General features: G+C 32.3%; 4 protein-coding genes across 5 annotated transcripts; 1 reads left to right on the plus strand and 3 right to left on the minus strand.

The window, feature by feature from the left end:
• Positions 1 to 498: 498 nt before the first annotated feature.
• On the minus strand, positions 499 to 6,841 carry LOC106707970 (zinc finger matrin-type protein 5). Of its 2 annotated transcripts, none has more exons than XM_045684775.1 (5): positions 6,680 to 6,841; positions 6,180 to 6,307; positions 4,121 to 4,255; positions 3,099 to 3,328; positions 499 to 695 (listed from the first exon to the last, which is right to left on the minus strand). In XM_045684775.1, exons 2-5 carry the CDS (start codon positions 6,301 to 6,303, stop codon positions 666 to 668), a joined length of 519 nt encoding a protein of 172 aa, XP_045540731.1. In that variant the 5' UTR covers positions 6,304 to 6,307; positions 6,680 to 6,841; the 3' UTR covers positions 499 to 665. The 2 variants fall into 2 exon arrangements, with proteins under 2 accessions (XP_045540731.1, XP_045540732.1); XM_045684776.1 differs by having other exon boundaries at positions 3,066 to 3,328.
• Positions 6,842 to 7,249: 408 nt separating this feature from the next.
• Positions 7,250 to 9,503, minus strand: LOC106708016. Its single transcript, XM_014499467.2, has 3 exons — positions 9,345 to 9,503; positions 8,442 to 9,066; positions 7,250 to 8,099 (listed from the first exon to the last, which is right to left on the minus strand). The coding sequence occupies exons 1-3, from the start codon at positions 9,411 to 9,413 to the stop codon at positions 7,516 to 7,518; spliced, it is 1,278 nt and encodes a 425-aa protein (XP_014354953.2). The 5' UTR covers positions 9,414 to 9,503; the 3' UTR covers positions 7,250 to 7,515.
• Positions 9,504 to 10,231: 728 nt separating this feature from the next.
• Positions 10,232 to 15,582, plus strand: LOC106707969 (proton-coupled amino acid transporter-like protein CG1139). Its single transcript, XM_045684681.1, has 10 exons — positions 10,232 to 10,264; positions 11,208 to 11,317; positions 11,871 to 12,015; positions 12,216 to 12,346; positions 12,447 to 12,574; positions 12,793 to 12,909; positions 13,246 to 13,443; positions 14,131 to 14,236; positions 14,753 to 14,969; positions 15,361 to 15,582. The coding sequence occupies exons 1-10, from the start codon at positions 10,232 to 10,234 to the stop codon at positions 15,580 to 15,582; spliced, it is 1,407 nt and encodes a 468-aa protein (XP_045540637.1).
• Positions 15,583 to 16,195: 613 nt separating this feature from the next.
• Positions 16,196 to 22,305, minus strand: LOC106708010 (proton-coupled amino acid transporter-like protein pathetic). The gene is made up of 9 exons (XM_014499461.2): positions 22,285 to 22,305; positions 20,787 to 20,941; positions 20,390 to 20,534; positions 19,199 to 19,329; positions 18,748 to 18,983; positions 18,032 to 18,229; positions 17,517 to 17,622; positions 16,992 to 17,208; positions 16,196 to 16,390 (listed from the first exon to the last, which is right to left on the minus strand). Exons 1-9 carry the CDS (start codon positions 22,303 to 22,305, stop codon positions 16,196 to 16,198), a joined length of 1,404 nt encoding a protein of 467 aa, XP_014354947.2.
• Between the last annotated feature and the right edge of the window lie 1,864 nt (positions 22,306 to 24,169).

Below are 24,169 nucleotides of genomic sequence, written 5' to 3' on the forward strand. Positions count from 1 at the left end.
TAGACTGAGTAAGCAATAGCAGTTATGGCGAAAAAAAATTCGCTTTTATGATAGGACTGGCTGTCGCCCGCGACTCCCTTTGCGCGTAAAAAAAACTTAATCGGTAGGAAGCCTGTGTTTTTCCAGACTATGTTCTACATCTTTGCCAAATTTCGTAAAAACTCATAATCAGTTGAGCCGTTCTGGAGATACCTTCATACATTCACCCATCCATCTAAACATTCGCATTTATAATATTAGTAAGATTTTCATTTTATTTTAAAACTGATGACTATAAAAGTGCAAAATATGGAATTTTAAATAAGTCACATTTGTTCCGGGTGATTTTCGAAGCCGCTGCACCGAATTTAGCGTGACTTTGACGGTAAAGTAACTAATGCATGCTGGAATATTATAGGCTACGTTTTTTTAATAATTTGGGATCGTCGTGATTCAAATAAAATACATAATAAACATAGTTATTTAATCAAACACTTAATTATACCTGAAAGCGTCTAATGATGCAACGAGATTGTTAGTTTGCAGCGACCAAATATCTGGTGGATTTCTTTTTTTGGACAGTTTTATTTTGCGAAAAGCTTCTAATATTTTCGGTTTTAAATCGGGATTTTCTTCGAAAAATGTCACCATGTTCCTTAAATCATCCTGTACTTCACGCTGACTGATTATCCTTCGCATTTCATTAAAAAAATATTCTGCGGACAAGTAATGGGTTTTAACGAAATCACAAATTTTCTTCACTTTTATTTCGTGTATCTCGTCTTTACTAAGATAGTTTTCTAGTTTATGACCTCTTATGATTCTATTCAATTTGCTCTCAGTCAAATTAAGGCCCGGTATATTACTACTTAAACTTTTTCTAATATTTGGTATTGGTTTGTATACATAAATATCAACCTTATTTAGTAAATTTCTTATTTTCTGATTCATATCGGATACATTTTGTTCTACGTCATCATTATTTAACATTTCGATGTAATTTCTTCCATAAACTGGCAGAAAATATATCTACAAAAATATAGTTTTTTTTTCATAAACGTTTAAAGAATACCTACAGGTAACTCATATTTAAGATCTCTATTTAACGGAACAGACGCCACGTCTTTCGTAAGCAGTCGTGTCTGTGACGCTGAGCGGGATCAAGAATTGGAGACCAGTAGCTTCCTTTTGTGAAACCGTAATGGTAAAATAGGAAACTACTGAACTTCTCGGAAATCGGTGTTCCCCGTAAAAATGGGGAATTTTGAGGTTTGTCCTCAAAAATTCAGGTCTTTGTCGCCCTAATACCCCTAATGAAGCCTCAAGAAGTGGCCACTGGCTAATGTAGGTGTGCAAATACTTGTAAAGCATTTAAGGGGTAGCGGTAGCTTTTGGAGATCTAAAATGTTGTAAATATAAAGATAAATAAAATATGAAAATGAAACTTACAATAGCAAGAAATGAAGGTACAATTAAATTCATTTGGTACAACTTAATTTTTTGTTTATATCAGTCCAGTGTAAAACAAGAATCATGTCAAATGCTAGTAATTATTAAATACCGCGAATTACACGTGTCTGAAGTTTAGGGTTGCCTTATTATGTAGCTTGATTACCAGTTGCTGCTCGTGAGTCATGGAAAATGGTATGGTAGAACATGCTGAACTAATTACGATTTCAATGAAACATTAAGGCGGTTAATAATTTCGTATAGGCCCCAATTTTAGGTATCTGCGTTGGGTAAATCGGTAAAGGGATGCAGGGGAACACCCCCTCAAATGACCCCACTTGGGATCCACCTGCGAACACATGCGTTCACACCTAACCACGAAGCCTCATTATATTTGAACTTTATAGTACCTGATATATATCAAACGTAATACAATTATCTATTATAATCAAAGTTTTGACAACCCTATTTATAGCATTTTGATTGAGTGCAGTGAGTGTAACGCTGATAAAGTCGTATTGAATGTATTTTCAATATCACGTGTATTGGTTGTTTTTAAATTCTTAACTAAGCAGTATATATCGGCTATGTAATTTAGGCTACATAAGAGCATGGAATTCATACATTCAAAACCCCAAAAAAAAAAAAAGAAACAAACATCAGTAGAACACAAAATATGTAAAACGACAATTTGAATTTTTTTTTCATATCAAAACACTCTTTCCATTGAAAATCGATTTCTATAATAACGTTTATTTTTAATATTATTTCTTATTACAAGCACAATCGCGGATTTTATTTACTGTTTTGTAATTTTATTGAATTCCGATTGAAAAAAATGTATTAGTTATTTTGTTTTGTTTTATTTTATGTCAAATATTTTATAAGGAAAAAATTATGAAAAATAAACTTTGGTTTTTGATTGTTGCAACATTGTTTATTGAGGTAAAAAAAAATTAAATAAAAAATAATTCCATATAAAATGTACACCCATTTTCCACTGTAATTAGAAAAATATTTTTTAGTTAAAAAAATATTATTTAATTCACATAACTGTCACTCTCTTATCCTTAAAAAATGTGCAAATTCAAGGTAAATACGCACACATTTTTATAAAATTGCTATTTACTTTTTTTTTTATTACAGCTAGACAGTATTAGATACGAAGTCCCCGAGGAATTTAGATTTATAAATTATCCAACATTAGTTGTTCCAGCAAAGAACATTGCAGCGGCATTACAAAGAACACCAAAGCGAATTAAATTGAGAAAACTATAATAATATCTTTCATTAAAACAAAGTTCATAAAGTACCTTATTTCATCTCTGTGGAAATTTAATCTGGCAAAATTTATCTTAAATTTCGAAATATTAAATAAACACTTTTTTTTTCACACTCTTTATAATTTTTTTTCGTACTGGATGACTTATTGTACACAATTTTGTATTAAAAAAAAATATGTAAAAAAAATTTTTCTTTGTCGATCTAGAAGGATCTAGAAATAATGTACTTTAATTTTTTTATATATAACTTGTCTGCATTTAGGACACTAGGGCACAATACGAATCTAGTAAGTTCACAATCAAGTTGTAAAAACTAGGTATGTTGAAATAAAAATAAAATCTTTTGTAGTATACCTCAATGTCTCAGCCCCATTCATTGAAACTGACATCAGTGAAATCTTCAACTTTAAATCTTCTAAGACTGGGTGGTAAATTTTCTCCATACAAATCAAAAGATTCATTATATATCCATGGAAATGTATGAGTTACACCATTACTATCATATACAGTAGTATCTGTTGAATTAGTCTTTGTAGTTTTTTCTGATTGTAACCTCTGATACAAGTCCGTAAAAGAAGGTTGCTTCGGTTCAATCTTTCTTTTTTCATTTACTACAACTGAAATGGAATTATCAATCACAACTTGATTATTAGACAAAAACTACAAAAGGCAAAGATAATAATTTTATACATCATCAGCTCACTATACATACTGAGGGGCTCGGAACCTACCCCAAGTTAAGTGAAAATCGAGAATCAAAAAACACATTGGTACATGGTGGGATTCGAACCCAGGACCTGTAGATTGCAAGTCAAGTGCTTAACCCCTGAGCCACCAACGCTTTAGTAATTATATACAATCAAACATTATTAGAAAAAAAAATCTGGTTGTTTTCCGAGACCTCCATGTTTAAAACATTGCCATTTCTGTATTGTCAAAGATAATGATGAGGATATGTTTTATATAAAGATTTTGGTCAGTTACCAACAGTTAAAAAATACTAGATCCTGGATTTAAGCTTTTCATTTTTGTGAGTTAAGATTTTTAATGCTTTAACTTTTAGAACTATAATGACCACATTAGCAATTGAAATAATATGTGTTTAAAATATTTAGAGGGTAATCAACTCAATTTTGTATTATTTCTCCTTGTCTTGAATAAAGAATCAAAATAAAAACTCCCCTCCCTAACAAAGAAATAATTAATCGTTGGATCTAAGTTAAGACTTGATTATTGGGTTTGGCTGTTTTATGACTGTGAACATTTTACACTTGGAAATAATATTTTAAATCTTAAAAGAATTAAGTCTTTAATAAAGTTTAAAGTTTCTCGCTTATGGTGCTTGTCTCTCAGCGAATCTCGTTTATCTAGGTCCAATTATACTTGTGTATATCTAATAAAAAACATACCATATTCCCTTAGTGCTTCAATTTGTTCCTTAGTGTAATGTGAAAAGCGACAGATCCCACCAAAATTACATTCTCCTTTTGAAAATCTCATGCAAGGCTTCTTAGCACTCTCTTCTCTTAATATTGTAGCCGCATCTGGAAGATTATGACAATAATAAATTTAATAGAATAGTGTATTCAAAGAGATAGAAAATAAGCTAACAACATTAACATTTCTTTATAAATACTTTGATCATAGTAGTGCAGACATCAGTGCCAAACTAAATGCTACTTCTACTAAACTAGACTTACTACATAGTGGTAACAAGTAATGATACTATAAATTGATATTATCTTGGAAAAAATGATCTTTTTCTACCTTAATCTATATATGGGGCATTCCATGCCAACTCATCCGACCGATTGGATTTGCATCTCTGATTTCGCTGAAATTTGGGCATCTTTTTATACCCTTCGAAAGAGGTTTCTATGATTTTTTTCAAATTTTTTCATTCAGCCAATCGAGAGATATGAATTTTTGAAAATTTCGGCTATTTTTTTTTAAATAGCCAGAACTTGGTGAAAAATTGTCCGATTTGGGATTTTTTTATTTTAAATTTTGTGTTTTTTGATGAACTTTTTGAAAAATTTATGCAAAAAATTATTCATCATAAATTTGATTGTTTTTTTTTCATTCCAAAGTTAAAAAACGAATTTTAAGATTGTTTGTATCCTTCAAATTTTTTTTAAAAATTCTCAAAGATTCTACTCTTCAAAACACAAATTTTAAGCCCAGTCTCGTAATGGGATAATAATGGGTTATAATTTTTTTTTAGCTAAAACTATCACAGGTACACAAAAGTATCATTGCGTTATACCAAATACAGATGGATCACTCACAATGAAACTGATTTCTTGCTCAAATAAAACTTATTCTTGCAAAATATTATATATAAGACTATATCAGGCCAGAAAAAATAAAAAAAAAACCTTTAAAAATTAAATAAAATTTACCTTAGAAATTGAAATTTTGACTTCAATTATTTATTATATTGATGTATGATTTTTTCGAATCTCATCTGATAAAGCCGCTAGTAATACACAAATAGTGAAAAAAAAACAGAAAAAAAATAATTAATTTAAAAATTAAAAATTAAATATAACCCATTATTATCCCATTACGAGACTAGGCTTTAAATTTGTGTTTTGAAGAGTAGAATTTTTTAATTTTTTTTAAAGGTTTTTTTTTATTTTTTCTGGCCTTTGAATATTTTACAAGAATAAGTTTTATTTGAGCAAGAAATCAGTTTCATTGTGAGTGATCCATCTGTATTTGGTATAACGCAATGATACTTTTGTGTACCTGTGATAGTTTTAGCTAAAAAAAAATTATAACCCATTATTATCCCATTACGAGACTGGGCTTAAAATTTGTGTTTTGAAGAGTAGAATCTTTGAGAATTTTTAAAAAAAATTTGAAGGATACAAACAATCTTAAAATTCGTTTTTTAACTTTGGAATGAAAAAAAAACAATCAAATTTATGATGAATAATTTTTTGCATAAATTTTTCAAAAAGTTCATCAAAAAACACAAAATTTAAAATAAAAAAATCCCAAATCGGAAAAATTTTCACCAAGTTATGGCTATTTAAAAAAAATATAGCCGAAATTTTCAAAAATTCATATCTCTCGATTGGCTGAATGAAAAAATTTGAAAAAATTCATAGAAACCTTTTTCGAAGGGTATAAAAAGATGCCCAAATTTCAGCGAAATCAGAGATGCAAATCCAATCGGTCGGATGAGTTGGCATGGAATGCCCCATATATAAAAGAAAGTCGTGATAGTTACACTGTTTAAAACTCAAGAACGGCTGAATCGATTTGACTGAAAATTAGTGGGCAGGTAGCTTAGAACCAGGGAACGGACATAGGATAATTTTTAACCCGGTTTCTATTTTTTTTCCGCGCAGATGGAGTTGCGGGTAAAAGCTAGTATAATATAATTTAACTTTTTTATGTCGTCAGAAAATTATGTTAATGAAATAATAATTATGGAGGAATAAAAGTAATTTCAAATACCTTTATACTGTTGGTAATGTTCACTAACCAGTTTCTGATGAACTGCACCTTTTAGATGTGTTCGTATGATTGCAGGAGTTGCCATGTTTTTGTCACAGTAATCACAATAATATCTCTTACCCATGACACTGAAACACAGTTAAACACTTGTCTATACTAACATTATAATGTGGAAAGATTTATGTTTTTGTATGTAAGAGATAACTTAAAAATTATTGGAGCAATTTCAAAATTGTTTTGATGTCATACAGCTACTTTATCACTGAGTAACATAGGTTATATTTATTAAAAGATTTTTTTTTTAATTTCGCGCGATTGAAGTCGTGGGCAAAGGCTAGCAGGAAATTAATAAACAAAATATATTAAATGCCTTGACATTTTAGGATTATTTCACAATTTAATATAACTTACTTCGCTATTTAACATACATATTAAGTTACAACTGATGTCTTTATAGGCAATATAAAATGATTAGGAAATAGTAAAAAAAAAAAACTTACATTACTTAGTTTACTAGTTTTCCTTTTACCGATGTATGTTACTGCATTCCAATATTTTTAAAAAAGGTCATCGAAACAAAAATTCATTGATATAAATTGTTATAATTTTTATTAGTATTTGTGATAAACTTTTTATCGTAATTATAATACAGCAAGGTGTACACAAATTAAAAATTGTTGACAATTTACATGTTGAAATTGACGTAGAATGAATGTTGCCACTCGCATTTATAAAATGCTAAAAATTTTATTATTTTATTTCCAATAGAAAATCCATTGATTTCTATTAGTTTTACAATGCTATGATAAGCCTATTATTCAAAACGATCACAAATAATACAAATTTAGTCTTTCTTTTAATATCGTTATTTGGGTATCGCGTAAGAGTTGTTTTACCCAATTTGTTGTAATGCACTTTCGACTTGGCTGGCTTGTCGTTACAGTTTGATTTTCAAAATTAAAAATATATGAAGGGTAGGTGAGATATGTAAGGTATCACAGTAGTGTTCATGAATTTAAACTTTGAATATGACTGTGCTAAAAGTGATCTCTTGTAAATTTTACCTACATTATTATTCCGCGATTTTATCCAGTTTCTGGATGAATTTAAAAAACATGTAAATATTTATTTAAATGCCTTTGAGTGAGATGAAAAATGCTGGTGATAAGTGAGAATTGACGCAGGAAGAGTTTTTATTAAGATAAGTGATATTTTTATTTCAGGGTTAAATTGTTGTTTTACACAAATTTTATACATGTACTTACACAAAATTGTCCAGATAAAACTTTATGATAATGTTCCACGAATTGAGTTGAAAAGATTAAAAAGTTCTATATTAGGCACAAGTAGAACATTTTGGACGATAAAAGTAGGGTACATTAGGAAATCGATTTATTCTCTGTACACCAAAACTAGGAAATAATAATCTTGTTTCCAAAGGTCTTACAGTGACAGGGTAAAACGGTTGAAAATTGTCTCCAAGAATATTAACTTTAGGGCTACTGTTGATGCTAGGTGGCGGAGGAAATTTAGGGAAAAATTCAGAAGGATTTTTACGAAAACTGCTGATTTCAATAGGTTTTGGAGTGGTTGTAGCTATTGGTTTTAAATTATACGCGTATGGATATGAATTGGAAAATGGATTAAAATTAAATTCATCTAACGGTTTGGATTCGGATGATGTAAACGGGTCATAAGGTTTTTGCGGGTTATTCGGAGTGCCGAAATTGTTGAATTTTATAGGTATAGGCGGAGGGCTGAAAAATCCTTTTGGCATAATCGTCTCCGATGAAGTTATTTTTTGAAATTGTAAAGGATTTTGATTATTAGGAAAGAAATTTTCATTAAAAATATCTCCAGTTCGACCTAAATTAACAAGACTATCGGGGCTTGGGTCGCCGGAAAAGCTTCTACGACTACCTGAAACAAAAAAATATTTTTAAAATTTTAAACATTGAAATAATAGCTTTAACGTGAGTTTTCAATGCAAAAACACTTGCAAAGACTGTCCACTTCATAGACGTTGTCGCAAAATGGTATATAATTTTTTTTTAATATAATTAAATCAAAAAGTTCGAAGATATTGTTATCAAATATGAACTAACACGTTTATGACTCTTTCTTTATTAGAATTTTCTTCTATCTGGCAAGATGGTTAAATTTTGACCAGATTTTAACATATAAGAAGGTAGAACTTAAGTGTATAAATCTTTTTATATATTAATAAAATGTTTATTTAAATTGAGAATTGTTATTAACTACCCAAAACTTTTATGTTGTCGTTTGCTTCAATGCTGGAATCTACTGAAGGTTCAACATCATCAAATTTTTGCGCCGTTCTCGCTTTGTGATCCAATATTGCATCTTGAGCTTCAAGTGAAACGGAACGACTGGAATCTATTGGTAGTTTTTCATCTACACTCCTCCCCTCTATCTCTTCGATTTCTGCATCATTTTTTTCTGATAGCTCGTCATCTTTTCCAGTTTTTTCCATATCATCAATTGAATATTCTTCAAATTCATCTTCATTGTTAGTTAAAGATCTTTCACTAGCAACATCATCATCTCTATTTAAATTTAAATCTGACTTCTCACTGTCGATTTTAAAACCAGATGATTTTCTGTTTGTGTTATCGGATGACGATCTGCGTGAGTTTTCATCTATGTCAATTTCAACATGTTGATTTTCTTTTGCAGTTTTTACTTCAGCTGTTGCAATACTATGATCTGATGCACCTTCTGAAGAACGCTCTACACGTGATTCTGTGACTGCATGAATAGCTTCATCATTTTTATCTTCGAGTAATTCATCACCTTTCTTAGACTCTAAAGGGTTAACGTCAGATTTCTCTTCTACATTTTCTACATTATCTTCTTGATCAGATTCCTGTAACATGGTATCTATGATTAATGGCTTTAGAATCTTTGATGTAAATTCATCAGCATGCCTTTTTCCCTATGGAGGGTTGGTACAGTATGTATTGCTATGCCACTTCTAAAGATATCATCATCATCATCTCCCTGGCCTATTCCCACTCACGTGGGGTCGGCACACAAAGTTTTATAAACCTTAAAGTTTTGGCTTAATTTTTACGGCCGGCCTGCCTGTCGCCAACCCTACTTGAGAGGTTAATGATATAGGTTAATTAAATTTAAATTACTTACAGATCGTACTGGTGTTAAATAAGCAACTGTCAACAGTAATCCAAATATAATGAAATGATTTTTGCGCATTATTATTGCAGTTTAATTTATATATTTCAATTATATAACTGCGTACGACATAACGTATATATCAGTACTAAGTTGACTTCTCAGTTAATAAGATGGTTATTACTTTTAGACCGTAAAATCGATTTGTGGCACTAAATCTTCAACGGCATCCGTATACAATCCTTATTGCCCTTTACTATTAACATTAAACTGCTGATTATTTTTCATGCTTTAATTGATTATGCACCTTCGTTTTCTGGTAATATGACACAAAGCAACATTGTATGGATTTAAACTAAGAGAATCTATTCTCGTAATAGATCACCCGCATAACTAACAGTTAGCCGTAAAAATGAAATTACGACATTTCTCTTTATATGTACCTGTGAAATTCCACTGTTGTGACACTTGTATTACAACATGTTGTCTTTGTTTTTAAAGATATAGATAGATATATACGGAAATATCATGATTTTAAAGTATTTTACCTGAAAGAATAGGCAGAAATTACCGTTTTGTATCTGGCGCTTTCCTGACACACTTCTCGGTTTTTTATATACAGCTAAACATACATATATACGCCTCGGTTACCGGTACTTTTTACCTTTTAATTTGATAACGTTGTGATGTTTAATTTGAAGAATCCACACAGAAGAGAGACGTGAAGTGGAGGTAATTCCGGGTACAGTTCCATTTTCTTCCCACTCTATTTTATAAGGAAAGGATGAGAAGGAGAAGTGGATTTGACATAGGAGGGGACACATAAGATGGGTAATTTTCTCTTTCATTGCATCCCCTCCCACGTCGAATAAAGGTAGGCAACGCATCTGTAAATGTGAATGTCTATGGGCAGCAGTCGCTTCACTATTCCGGTGAATTTAGGTGGCCGCTTGCTCGCTTGCCGCCTTATAATAAATAAAAAAAATCATAAGCTTTTTTCCTAAGTAATAGTTGTTTTAATTGTCCGACGATGCTGAAGAAAACTCATGGCTACGTAGAGTAATATTAAGTAGAGATTATTACAATATTTTTACTCACTTACTTTTACTTATTTATTTTGCTTCTTTAATCCCATTCAGAACCGTTGTTAAAATTAAAAAAAGTATTTTATTTTTGTAAGTAAGTAGTAGTTTTGCAATACAAAAAAAAATTATCACCTTAATTTTAAATGTTTCATACAGCTATAAAAACTTTTTGAAAATATTAGACAGAAATAAGAACAGTAATTAAAAAGAAGAAAGACAGAAGTCAATCGAAAGATTTTTATATGTTACCATTACCATTTTTGAGAAATTTGTTTCGGAAGATATTTTTGATATAATTTTGTTTGTTCAATGTTGAATATATAAATTACAATGGTAAGTAAAATTACAATCAGTTTGAATCGGTAGATATGAAAAATTATTTTTGTCTTAGCTTTGCTGAAAGAATACACATTTTGACAAATTTTCATATTACTAAACTAGATTTTGGTATAATTCCTGAATAATTTATATTGAAATCGAACTATAAAATTTACTGAAAATTATCTGCGTTCTGGAAACAAACCTTAGCTTGTTATTAACAACCATCAAGTTATAAAATAATAATTATAACGTTCAAGAAAACAGGGAATTATATAAAAACGGAGCAATAAAATCTTCTAAATCTAATCTGATCTTACTGTACGTCAGTTTAATTCCATCCCTGTTCGAAATTTAGAAAGTTAAAAGGCGTTCGACTGGAAATAGTGGTTCAATCTAGGATGATACTTAGCCATGACTTTATCTTTTTCTAAATCTATTGTATTTTATAATAATATCAATGACATCATAGGCGAGACCAACACCAGAACCTGGACGCGAATTCAAATTGGTTGCGAGAACGCAAGCAGAAGAAGATGCCTACGATATTAGAGCGAACAGACAAATGCCTAAGCCATCGGGGTAAAGTTTTCATTTCCTTTTCAATTTAGAACGTTTAAATAATAAGTTTGAAAGTCATCTCAGAGATGGAGACATTGAGCAGTAAATGGTTAGTGTGGAAATACTATGCAAAGATATAATGGAATATATAAAAGAAAGTAATGAGATTGAATGCGTAGGGCTACAAAAATTATATGAAGGAGGATAAGGCGTAAGAATGTAGTGAATTCAGATATGACGGCTGATAGAGATCTAACGTTTCTTACTAATTTCTAAATGCGAATGTTTAGATGGATGGATAGTTTGTTAGAAGGTATCTCCAAAACGGCTGCATGTATCCCGCTGAAATTTGGTATAGATATAGAACATAGACTGAAAGAAAGTTACTTTGAAAGTTTTTTTTTAATTCATAAGACGGGGTCGGAGGCTGCAGCTAGTTTTGAATATCGATAATAAAAAGTTATATAGTATTTCAAATGGCAATGGACTGTAGAATTTTCGAGGAAGTATATCTATTTAACTTTTATGTCTCAATCTTTTAATTTCTAACGTAGATTTATATTTCAAACCACAGGTTGATTGGATCAATAGCCCATTTAGTGAAGGGTGCATTGGGTGGGGGTATTCTGAGTGGGCATGTGGCGTGGATGACTGCAGGACTGTGGGTGGCCGTGCCCGTTTCACTGGTCTGCGGAATCTATATGTTCTACTGCCTCTATGTAGGTACCGCTTCTTATTCTCCTGGTAACAATGGTGGATAAAGGAAAGTCATTGACGAGTTAGCTGCATGTCCTTATCACATTCATGTGGGGTCGGAGCACCAGGTTTTCGAACTCTAGATCGTCCTTTCGTTCGCTAAGCGCTGCACTAGTATAAAGTCAATTCAAGACAAGATAATAATATTGAAAGTAATTTTCAGATATTAGTGAAGTCGGCACAGATATTGTATAAAAGGACTAGAGTTCCGGTTATGACATACCCGGACGTCGGAGAAGCTGCTTGTGCATGCCACTCAAATCCATCGGTCAGCAAATATTCCAAGACGTTTAGGTATATTCCTAAAAATATAGTTCTTGAAAGTTTATTATACTCCATCAATACCACACCATCTCAAATTATTACCGATCAAAAAAATATCGCATATTTTCAGGTACATGATAGACGCCATGATATGCATTGATTTATTTGGAGCTTGTGCCACTTATCAGATTATTATAGCAAAATCATTAAAACAATTGGTGGAAAATTCACAAACAACATCAATGGAAGGCTTAAATGGTGAGTGACACGGTATACTTTTGATTTTAATGAAATTGAATCTTAAGTAATGGTTTATCAAGCGAAATGGTTCTGAGACCAGTCAACAAGCCCAAGGACATCCATAACACTAGTGAAACTGCAGATGCGTTGCAGAAAATTACGAGTGAATGGTAAACCTGACCTCATGCTCGAAATCATGAACTCACGTAGTACAATGTTGCATTTTTATTTTCAAGGACTGCCTGGATTGCGAGTCTACTTGGCTGGTTTGGTGCCATTTGTGATACTTATTTGCTTAATCAGACATCTGAAGTGGCTTGCGCCATTATCAATCGTCGCTAACATGGTTGTATGTACGTATATTAACTTAAACATTATCTCCTAGTGCTTGAAGTTTTATAATCATTTCCTTTTACTTCTAAATAGCATCTCAAATATTGTTTTGTGCATTGAAAGTATTTTTATATTAACACATGATATTTTATGTGTAAATTTTAATTCAGTATTGGCCAGTTTTTTTACGTATTTTACCTCATCTCATGAGGCTTACAAGTAAAGAACAATGTTAAAACAAAAGAATCATGACGCAGCTGCGTATATGTTTTAGGCGATTTGTGTTATTTTCATCATATTATATTTCTGATTTATTATCTTTGTTGTATCTTATTCGTATATGTTTTATGTTTCAGTGTTTTGTATTATAGTCGCAGTATACTATGCTTTCGATAATAACCCAACATTAACGGGCATGGTTCCTTATACATCGTTTTATAACTTTTTTGAATTCATCGGTATGGCTGTGTTCAGTATGTCTTGTGCCGCTGTCATTATTCCTATCGAGAATAATATGAAGGATCCGTCTAAATACCACATCGCTTTATCTATTGGTATGTGCTGGCTTACATATATGGTTTAATACTAACAGTCAGAGCTTGTTCCCAAATGTCGTATGTCGGGTGCCGTAAATCGGGTGTCAACGCCTATGTTCACACTAGTCGGTCGTCGGAGAGAATTAGTTAAATGTCATTTTTTTAACGGTATACTAGCAACCTTAACAACATTGTACTTCGATTTGTGTTCGCGACGAATGCTGGTATCGTCGCACTAGAGCGGCACAAGGAGCCCGCTACTTCTAAGGGCTCTAGCTAGCTCACTAGCTCCGACGACTAGTAAATGTGAACAGCGCCATATTTGGTCGTAGACGAGCGACATCCGACACGATTTTATCCGGTTGACAGGGGATGCCAAACGTCGGACATTTAGTAACGTTTGTCAAAACAAAATATTCGGTGTCGGATAAGCGCCTGAAATTTTATTGGTCCCTACATTCTTCAAATGGTAATGAGCTCTCATACCATTTGTAATAGTAGAATTCCTAGTTCTATACTAAGTTACGTCTGTACAAAAAAGAATTACTGTAGTCTACGCAGAGGTCATAAGAATATGTCTGTTTCTAATATGAAGTGTAGATGCAACTGAAATTTTCTTTGCGAATATAAGAGAAACAGCATCGTTGGATCGTTTGTCAGTTCAGTTACGTCTATAAAATGTTTCACTGACTTGTATCTTTTCAGGAATGTCGCTTATTATAACCTGTGTGTTTTGCGTCTCTTTCTTTGGATATGCCGGCTATTTGGACAAGTGTGAATCGCCAATCACGGTCAACTTTCCGCTGAACACGTGCGTTACAATTCTTTCTGTTATGATTAAAATCTCTATATACATAAAAGAAAGTCGTGTTAGTTACACTATTTATAACTCAAGAACGGCTGAATCGATTTGACTGAAAATTGGTGGGCAGTTAGCTTTTCTAAGCTCCATTAAACGGACATATGATAATTTTTACCCCGTTTTCTATTTTTTATTCCACGTGGACGGAGTCGCGGGTAAAGCTGATTTATAATGAATCAAACTGAAATATGCGTTAGCATTGGTTACATTTGTTATTATAATTTGAAGAAATTGGAAGTTATTGTGTAGTTTTTACAAGAAGAAATATAGATATGAACGCTCATAGCCAGTCAAACACTCGTGCGTTGACGATTTAACGTTGTATGTACGGAGCGCGTAACGCGGTAATCGCGACGCAAGGATATTAGTTTCAAATATTTACGTAGGTAGTCTATAGGGGATGATGTAGGTAAAAACTGTAGATAGCGTTTAGTGTTAAATTTAAATTGTATTGTTATTTTACAGGCTAGGAAAAGCATTGAAAGCTTGTATAATGGTTATGATATATGTGACACATGCCCTCAATTATTGGGTACCATTTTCGACAGTATTCTATTACATGAAGAGGAAATTGGATCCTAACAAACATGTCATGTGGGAGTTTGTTTTTAGAGCTGTTTTCGTTGCACTTATAGGCTTGGTTGCTATAATATTTCCTACCATTACTGCCTTAATGGGTTTCGTAAGTATTTTATAGTATTATTATACTCTTTTATTTATTGAATTTGTGCAACGAAATGAAAATAGCTGCGAATGCAAGTGAAAACAATAATTATATTGTCTACGATTGTACTTATAACAACTTGTAGTGAAACTTTCCAAAGGTAAATTTGTATGAAATTTTCACTTGTGTATGGAATCATACTTCTTGAATATTATATATCCAAAACCGCTAAACGGATCTCATTGAAATTTGGCATATATGTAGAACATAGTATGATCCAGTCAATGTGACTTCTTGTTGTTTTCTAATTAATTTATAACTAGTAGGGTGACGCAGCGACCCGAAGAGGGCTTTGGCCTCCAACAACAAAAGACAATTAATTGATAATTAATAAATATAAATCTTCCAGCTCGGCGCATTCTGTTTGTCAAATCTTGCATTTATATATCCCAATGTGATTTATCTACTGGTGCATTGGGAGCGACCGGGACTTGGACCGTTCAGATGGAGGTTATGGGTATCCTGTATAATGATTTTAGTTGGGGTCTTCTTCTGTATATGTGGAAGCTTCGTTAGCGGAGTCCAGCTAATATCAATCGCCCTTAATCCTGGCAAAAGGTCTGATATATGAGATTGCAGACAATTTTAGCTTAGATTTAAAATTTGGCGTAAAATACGAAAATTATCGATAACTTTTGATGTTTGATTTTTTAACTGGTCGTATTGTTTGATGACTAGTTTCTTATTTTATTTATGATACTATTAGACATAGATATAATATTGTGACGTAGAGCAACATGAGTATCAGAGATGATTAAATTTTGAGTGCAATACAAATATTAATGTTCAATTGTGTGTTCCTTGGTGATTATGTTATTGCATTGTTATTTTAGTTTTCTATACGATGTTTCGTATTTTTGGATTGTTATTTTGTTTGTATCTTTTATTTAATTGTAAATTATTTTTAAATATAAAATTTTTCTGATTACTTTTTTTTTATTTCGATCTTGATTTTGTGTGTATTTTATATATACATTACATTATCTAATCTTTTCTTACTAATATTATAAATGCGAATGTTTAGATGGATGGATGTTTGTTTGATGTAATCTCCAGAATGGCTCAACGGATCTTGATTAAATTTGGCACAGATGTAGAACATAGTCTGGAAGAACATATTTTTTAATGCCGCGCGGACAGAGTCAACAGCTAGTGAAGAATAAAGATAAAAAAACAAATTGATATCATATATTTGATATAAGGCCTTTGAGGTTAGAATAAGTGCCAGCAACAAATAACAGTATTCCTACAATTATAACAAAAACATTCTTCCATAGACGCCATTTGTATCTTCCGAGGCCAGGAACTTCCCAAATGACGAGAAGTTCTATTAGCGCTGGAAATATAAAACCCATATTCGACAGGCAGAAAGCTCCAAGCTGCAAAAAACAAACGGTGGTTACATAAATAGCTTAGATAAGCGTGAAAAAGCTAATTTAAAATGGCTTAGCAGTTTAATCTTTTAGGTTTCGTCTTGAGTCTGGACAATCAATTCCTTCTAGATAAGAGGTATGGAGTATTTAACTAGGAATGATGAGTTAATTGTGCTCTTTTAGTATTTAGTTGCAAAAATTTAAGGATTTTAGTCATTTATTTTCCAAAAACATGGGGTTCTAAGAATCTTCATCTGAAGAAAGTTCATGTGAATGGTACCTATAGGCCGTGTAAACACTGTAATTAAAAAAAGTGAACATCCATTCTGATTATTGTGGCGATAAGATTAATAGCAACAGTCTTTTTTAAAGAGTCATAATCATCTCCCTCTCCTTATCTGACTCACGTGGAAGGCGCTCAATGTTTTCTTCACTCTTCTCTAATGAGTAACCACAATATAATCGTAAACATAGAATTACACTGCCGTGACACTTGTATTAGGACATATTGTCATCTCATTTATTCGCTTTGACAAAACAGAGACAACAATATGTACTAATTCGAGTGTCACAGTGGAAGTTCACTGTATAGAAAACTGTTACTTACCAAGCCCATCAAATTCCCAATATTAGGAAAGGCAATAGCGATAGATGTGATGGCAACAATAAACACAGCTCTGTACACCCTTTCCCAAAGCCAATGTCTCTTCGGATCATGTTTCTTTGACAAATAGAACCAAACGAGATTGAAAGGCGCCCAGAAGTTAAGGGCGAATGTTATGAAAATCATTATCGCCATTAGACATTTGAGGATTGTTGGAAAACTGAAATCAAAAACAGATAATTAAGAGTTACTTTTTAAATAAACAGAATAAGTTTTTTAAGACCGGTAACGCATTAACAGTTCGTCTTATGTTTCCGATATCCATGGACGTCGTTGATCCAGACACTTGTTTAACCTCTTTTCTTATAAAAAAGAAATAAAAGTCCATTCCAAGTCTAATTTTTTTTTTATCATGATTGATGTTTTTATCCTAGGTCCATCATACAATTAGATATCGGATTTTTTTTCCACACTGATTTCATCCTTAATCTACTCCATATCTAGGTTACTTATTTTAGATTTACTTACATTGCGGATGGAAAATTGAGAGTCACTGGTGATATAGAATTTTCACCGAATCCCCAATAACCGAAAAATCCAACAATTATTAGAAAAGAAACAACAACACTCATACCTGTAACAAGAAAAAATGATTAGGGTCGTATATATATATATAAAAGAAAGTCGTGTTAGTTACACTATTATACTCAAGAACGGCTGAATCGATTTGACTGAAAATTGATGGGCACGTAGCTTAGAACCAGGAAACGGACATAGGATCATTTTTACCCCGTTTTCTATTTTTTATTCCGCGCGGACGGAGTCGCGGATAAAAGCTAGTTTACGATAAAAGTGATACGTATAATAATGATAATAAATATTAAAGTATTTTTTTCATTCTTTGGTCTACAATATTTCAATGTATTGAATAAAGAGGTCATGTTTTTTACAAATAGAGTAGTCTTTCTCAACATCATAGCACATTCGTAATTAACTTCAACGTTAATGGCTAAATAGGTATAACCATGTTTTTGTCAACTTACCAGCACAAAGTACTTTAGGAAATTGTTTAGGATCTTTCATATTGTTCTCAATTGGCAGAGATACTCCTATTCCTTCCATACTAAATACAACAATGCCACAAAACTCGAAGAAACCCAAGGCGTCCTTCCACGCTGGGACCTCTGATATTTTAGGAGCAACGCGTAGGCTGTACACTACGGTCGCTATCACGCATGCAACTGTAAAATAATTAAGAAATTTAAATATTAATTCTTGTTAGCTTATATGTACCCCCCAAGGGGCTCGGAGCCTACTTAAGTTAGGGGTGACTTGGCTATAGTAAAATACTCTACGGCCCAGTACGGATTGGTTGACTTGGTGATAGGGATCAGCTAGAGAGCCAGCCATAATATATATATATGTACGAGCTGTATTACATTTCTTATTAAGACATTACAAACTAACCGTTAAGATAATATGTGCTTGCGACTGTGGGTGATATCTTTACCCATTTTTATAAGGAACAAAGAAGTCCATACTTCTTATATATTCACTAACTTAGCTATATAGATCCACCCGTGAAAACTGAGCCCGTTCAGGTTCTGTTATGAGAAAATCAAACGTTACTTTTTTGTGGTTTCTATGGACGACTATTACCATCCGCAATAGTAGAGGAACTTATTAACTTATTAACTATTCTTAAGGGTTCCAGGTTTTCTTTTATTTTTATTTTGTTTGTTGACTAATTATTACTTACTAATAAAAACGTCCGCGAGTAGTGTGAACGGTGCCAGATATTTCAACGTGGTTATCATACAGAGCAGTAGTATCGGCAGTAAGAGAGCCAGTACGTACAGCCTCAATCTATCTATATCCTCCCAGGCTACGTCGTCTTTGCTTTCAACCAGTTGTTGTATTGTTTTGGCTATTATTATCTGGTATACGCAACATGCACCGAATAAATCTATGCATATAATTGCGTCTACCGCGTACCTGGAAAAAAATGATATAAAATTATCTTTATGTGACTTCTAGTCTCTTCAATTTAAACGACATATAGAATTGAGTTCACAGATTGTTGTTAATGACATAGTTGGAATTTTAAACCGTCTGCCATAAAAAAAACTAGCTTGTAAAGCTTGACACAAAGTTAGACATCAAAAACTTAGATTTAAGTTAAATCATGTAAATCCTTTGAACCTGTTTACCTGAAAAATTTGCTATATTTTCTTAATCTAGGGAATGGTCCGACTTCTAAAGACGCCTCTGCAACGTCTGGGTAAGACATTTCTGGTAAATGAAGTCTTTTGTATAATGTTTGCGCCGATTTGACTAAGATCTGGAAAAAAGTATGAAGATTACCTTTAAATCTCTAAGAATAATAACTCCGCCAATGAAGGTATACACATTTTATAGAAATACTAGCTGCCAACCACGACTCAGTCTGCGCGGAATTAAAAAAAAGTGATAAGTAGCCTATGTGTTCTTCCAGAATATGTTCTTCTCTACCAAATTTCATCAAGATCCGTTGAGCTGTTCCGGAGATACCTTTAAACAAACATCAATCCATCCATCCGTCTATCCGTCCACCCATCTAAACATTCGCATTTATAATACTAGTAAGAAGTAAGATAAAGACAATGCAGTTGCGAGATACATTTTTCAAAAAGTGTTGTTTGAGTAATTCAATTTGCAAAGTATTTAAAAAGAACATTGACAAAGGTTATTATATAAATTGGACACGATATTTATAATAAAAAAGAACTTATTTATGTAGTCGTGTAAACACAAATAAAAATAGTACATGTTGATATAAAAAACTTTTACAAGTTGAACGTTAAAGTTTTCCAAATTCTGGCGCACCCCAGTTAAACTTGTACGGTGATAAAATAAGAGATAGCAAATTTATTTTAACTTATTTCTGTGAGGAATTTCGTTTCACCCCTGCAAAGTTATCTAGGGGTAAATATTTAGTTAAGTTCTCGACAACTTTGTGCATTTGTCTGGAGGAAAAAAATATTTTAGTTCTTAATAAATTTAATGATCCCTCTTGTGATGTAAAGATCTAAATTTCGTAACCTATATTCAAGAATAATTTCAGCATAAATATGCTTATGTTGTGTGCCAAACAAAACTATTCAATTGAAACCCGAATTATTTTCACCAGAGTTTTAACAAAAAAAAAAAATGTGTAGACAATCTTCACATTTTTCTTTAAACTCGTAAATTTTAAAATGTTTTTCTTCTTTCTCACATTTTTACTCAACTTTATAATATTGGCTAGCCTTGTTTTAACCACTTTGTTTTATCTCACAATTTTCACAAAAAAGTGCAATGGCCGCCATGGATTAAATTTGATGTTTGCATTTAGAATTTTAACAAAAATGGAATATACTTACATGTACGCAATAAGTGATATAAAAGCCGAAGACTATTGTGATGAAAAGCGAAGACCAGAGACCGCATTTCATGTAAGCCTCGTGAATACCCAGTATCCCACCGCCCAGACAGCCCTTGATGAGATGTCCTGTTGATTCTAGGGTACTGGAATAGGAATTTGAGAGTTTCTATGCTTATGTAGGAAATTAATTCAGATAAGACGACAGATATAAAATGAAAAAGTATATACTGTACCTATCCTCCGAAGAGGGCATGGTTATGACTAAAGAAAATGATCTTGATTATCCAACAGATTTTAGAAGGTCACTGGATATTTTTGTAACAAAAGACAGCTTTGAATATTTTTGAAATTAAGGTATTAAAATAGTAATTCAAAAATGAAATATTTATACTTACTTCGTAGGTTTAGCTGTACATCTTTGGGATATGTAGTCGTAAGGATCTTTATCTGAATGTAGAACGAATTTTGTATTATTTTCTTCCGGCGGTGGTTGTGGCGGGGGCTTCGGTGATAGATCGTGGACATCTTGTTGTGTTGGTGTTTGATTTACCTTAAAAAAAAAATTCAAATGTATGAGATGTGTGTGCCAGAACCGTGCCAAATAAAAGTCCGTAATATGCCTACCCGCCTGGGTTACGTGCGTCTTTTGTAATTACTGCCTTCCTATCTGAAGATTATTCCCATAATTATTTCCTGAACAAATGTTTATTCTTTGTTGCAGAGTTTCAAATACCGTACCTAAGTTGTATTATAATATATCATTGTCTCTGTTCTTTTTATAGAGAGTGAGTGGGATGGTAATAGGTTTTTATTCAACTGTCTTAACTGTGAAAACCTACACTAAGTTTGATTTAATCTTCTTCTTTGTGTGAAAAAGAGTGGAAAAAGTCATACCTAGATCATGTTTATGTTTCAGGTCATCTATTTATTCTTTGCCAGTAAATCTTGACACTTCACTGTTTTATCTTTACGGCACATTATCAAGGGGATTAAATCGAATTTCCTTACACTTGTACAAATGAGGACACGTGCATACTTGTACGGAATTACAGTACACACTATTTACAGTCACTAAAACTTTGAACTGCGTCAGAATTTATTATTTATTACCTACTAGCTGTCGCTCGCGACTCTGTCCTCGCGGCGTTAAAAAAATTAAGATCTATGTTCTATATCTTTGCCGAATTTCATCGAGATCTGTTGAGCCGTTTTTCCTTCCATCCATCTAAACATTTGCACTTCTAATATAAGTAAGATATGAAGGAATTTTCACCGGAATGCCTAAGGAGGATCAATTTGCATTCCTTCACTTGTCATATGGGTAGTTGCGTTTATATGCAAGGAATAAGTAGGATTTTTTTGTTTTTTATTTTACTTTTTTTTGTTTTTTATTTTTAAAAAATGCATATTATAAAAGTGTAATAAAAGTAAATAATTTATTTAAATTTTTCTTCAAGTCTTTTGTGGTCTTATGTTTATAACATACGTGTTATACTGGTATTTTAATTGAATATTAATTAGTCTGTCTAAAGCAGACTTTATAGATAATAGTAAATAATTATTATAATACCCCACGATAGATTTCTCTTAGCATTAGGTAGGAAAGCGGTCACCAGCTAATTGACCGCCTTAAATTAAATCCAAAATAAAAAAATGGATTCTCGAAATTGAAAAAGAAATGCTTCGAATAAAAAAAAGATGATGAATGTTTGATATACCAAAGATGTTATCCGTGGATTTTCACTACAGAAAGAAACATGATGTCATCTCTTTTTGTCTTTAAGAAAAAAAAGAAAGGTGTATCAGGATCATGCCAAATGTATTGTTTGTCTACTTCTCTGTGTTTAAGGCGTGAGTTGTTTTCTATTTAATTTCTTATTAACTTCAACTTACACGATTGGTGTTCATTTCCATTGTAAGTCATGGGCACAACACTACGACACTTGCAAACTCATCAGAGGCTGTCTTTTGACTCGATAGAATGAACGAACAGCGCCTTCATTCGACACGACCTTGCGATGTACGGTCAGGATATTAAGTGTTATAAATTAAACAAGTGAAATATTGAAAATAAACTCTTTTCAATATTTCTATTCTATATTAATGATTATAAGGCGTCACATTTTTAATAACGGTATTTTTATAAAGTTGAGATTTTTTTTTATTGTTAATTTTTGTTAGGTTGCGAAACATTTTAACTCCCATAGTGATAACTAATTCTTTGTTCGCACCAAGTTTCGTCCTTCAAATCAATACTAATAATACTAAATACTAATACTACTAATACTTAAATAATTAAGCCAGTTTCCTATTTACAACAATATGAATATTGGTATTTAAAAATAATTATTTTATAATTTATTTTACCAGAACATACATATTTAAATTATATTTAAATAAAGCTGTTCTCGACTGTACTTTGACGTGGAGTATAAAATATTTTCGGTTCTGTATCATTGAAGCTTATCAACTCTATTTATATTGTCTTTACAAGATGATACATAGTTATTTATTACCATGAAGTTATATTTCATACTGTCATTTTTACATCTCTAAAGTTCGCTACACACCTTTAGTTTTCACCTTCAATTTAACACTTGAACAAAATTTTACTCCTAACTAAACTCGTAGTATTAATTATTATGAATGCGTTTGGATGTATGGATGTTTCCCACGTAACTACAGAACCGCAGAACGGATTTCAATGAAATTCGATACTGAATAAAGATTGTAATAATATACAGAGGCCCTAAAACAAATGTTCGCGAGTTCGTAAAGTCTTCGACAGAATTTGGCCGCTACACCAAAAATTCTCATACAAATTTTGAAGTATTGTCGATGACGTTACAAAGGCGACTGTTGTAGTATTCGTGCTAGGCTCTTAGGCTACATTTTATACTGCAAAAATGGTTAATTGGTATACATTTTTCTGTAACTTCTGTGTTTAGCGGAGGCCAATCCAGAGTACTCATTTCTCTTTCCATCCTATTCTTCAAGTGTGGAAAAGGGAAAGCAGGAGAGGACGCATGGGGTGGGGAATATCCTCTTTCTGTGTGTCTTCTCTGTCAATTAATGCCAATATAGTAGGAAAGTAGCGCTCAAAATCAGCGCTGGCATACAACTGGTATAATGTAAACACTAACTGGCGTCGATGACCCAAAGAGTTCATGCCAGCGCTGCTGTCCTACTGTACTGTCGTAATGTAAACCAGTCATAAAGGTAGACAGTACTTGCAGTCTGTAAATATCTTTCACTATTTTTAAGTAGTCTCTTGCTAATTTGCCGCTTTTACTATAAAAAGACTGAATATGTAGGTATTGCAGTTTAAATACAGTGTGTATATTTGACGAGCTGTTAATGTAGTGGCCACTTATCAGAGCACTGAACATTACTTTGTAATGATTTCTCAATTTAGCTAGTGTTGAGCGTTCATTGTATCAATAAGGAATAATTAAGTGTCGAGTAGACAGGGTATGGTCCGACTGTTGGCGGGTTTTATTTTTACTTTTTCTTCTTGAACTACCTCGCCTACTTGCCTCTTCGACTAGCGAAGGTTGGCGTTATTTTTACTAGTACTTGCTTATTGGACGAAATTTAACCGTAATTCATAATTTATTTTTGTTTCTTCAAAAACAACTTTATGTATTTCTTATCTAAATTAACTTCAACTGTGTAAAATTTCACGTTTATCTATTTATACACTTTCCTTAAAAATTATTCCAAATTAATGATTATAAGAGTGTGTTACGAGGTTTTTATTTTAGGATATGTAACACTT

This window comes from Papilio machaon, chromosome 27 (genome assembly GCF_912999745.1).
Source record: "Papilio machaon chromosome 27, ilPapMach1.1, whole genome shotgun sequence".
NCBI classification, from domain to species: Eukaryota; Metazoa; Arthropoda; class Insecta; order Lepidoptera; family Papilionidae; genus Papilio; species Papilio machaon.

What these genes read in the sequence shown, in the direction of transcription:
- LOC106707970 (XM_045684775.1), bottom strand. Translation starts at nt 6,303, where the DNA reads ATGGGTAAGAGATATTATTGTGATTACTGTGACAAAAACATGGCAACT. An exon ending in TGAAGCACTAAGGGAATATG is followed by an intron (nt 3,329 to 4,120) that starts GTATGTTTTTTA and finishes ATTCCATTTCAG; the next exon opens with TTGTAGTAAATGAAAAAAGA. An exon ending in AAGTTGAAGATTTCACTGAT is followed by an intron (nt 696 to 3,098) that starts GTCAGTTTCAAT and finishes ACTTGTCCGCAG; the next exon opens with AATATTTTTTTAATGAAATG.
- LOC106708016 (XM_014499467.2), bottom strand. Translation starts at nt 9,413, where the DNA reads ATGCGCAAAAATCATTTCATTATATTTGGATTACTGTTGACAGTTGCT. An exon ending in ATTTAACACCAGTACGATCT is followed by an intron (nt 9,067 to 9,344) that starts GTAAGTAATTTA and finishes ACCATGTTACAG; the next exon opens with GAATCTGATCAAGAAGATAA. An exon ending in CGACAACATAAAAGTTTTGG is followed by an intron (nt 8,100 to 8,441) that starts GTAGTTAATAAC and finishes TTTTTGTTTCAG; the next exon opens with GTAGTCGTAGAAGCTTTTCC.
- LOC106707969 (XM_045684681.1), top strand. Translation starts at nt 10,232, where the DNA reads ATGTCTATGGGCAGCAGTCGCTTCACTATTCCG. An exon ending in GCAGTCGCTTCACTATTCCG is followed by an intron (nt 10,265 to 11,207) that starts GTGAATTTAGGT and finishes ATGACATCATAG; the next exon opens with GCGAGACCAACACCAGAACC. An exon ending in TTACTGCCTTAATGGGTTTC is followed by an intron (nt 14,970 to 15,360) that starts GTAAGTATTTTA and finishes TAAATCTTCCAG; the next exon opens with CTCGGCGCATTCTGTTTGTC.
- LOC106708010 (XM_014499461.2), bottom strand. Translation starts at nt 22,305, where the DNA reads ATGGAAATGAACACCAATCGT. An exon ending in ACTCGCGGACGTTTTTATTA is followed by an intron (nt 18,230 to 18,747) that starts GTAAGTAATAAT and finishes ATTATTTTACAG; the next exon opens with TTGCATGCGTGATAGCGACC. An exon ending in TTGGGAATTTGATGGGCTTG is followed by an intron (nt 16,391 to 16,991) that starts GTAAGTAACAGT and finishes TGTTTTTTGCAG; the next exon opens with CTTGGAGCTTTCTGCCTGTC.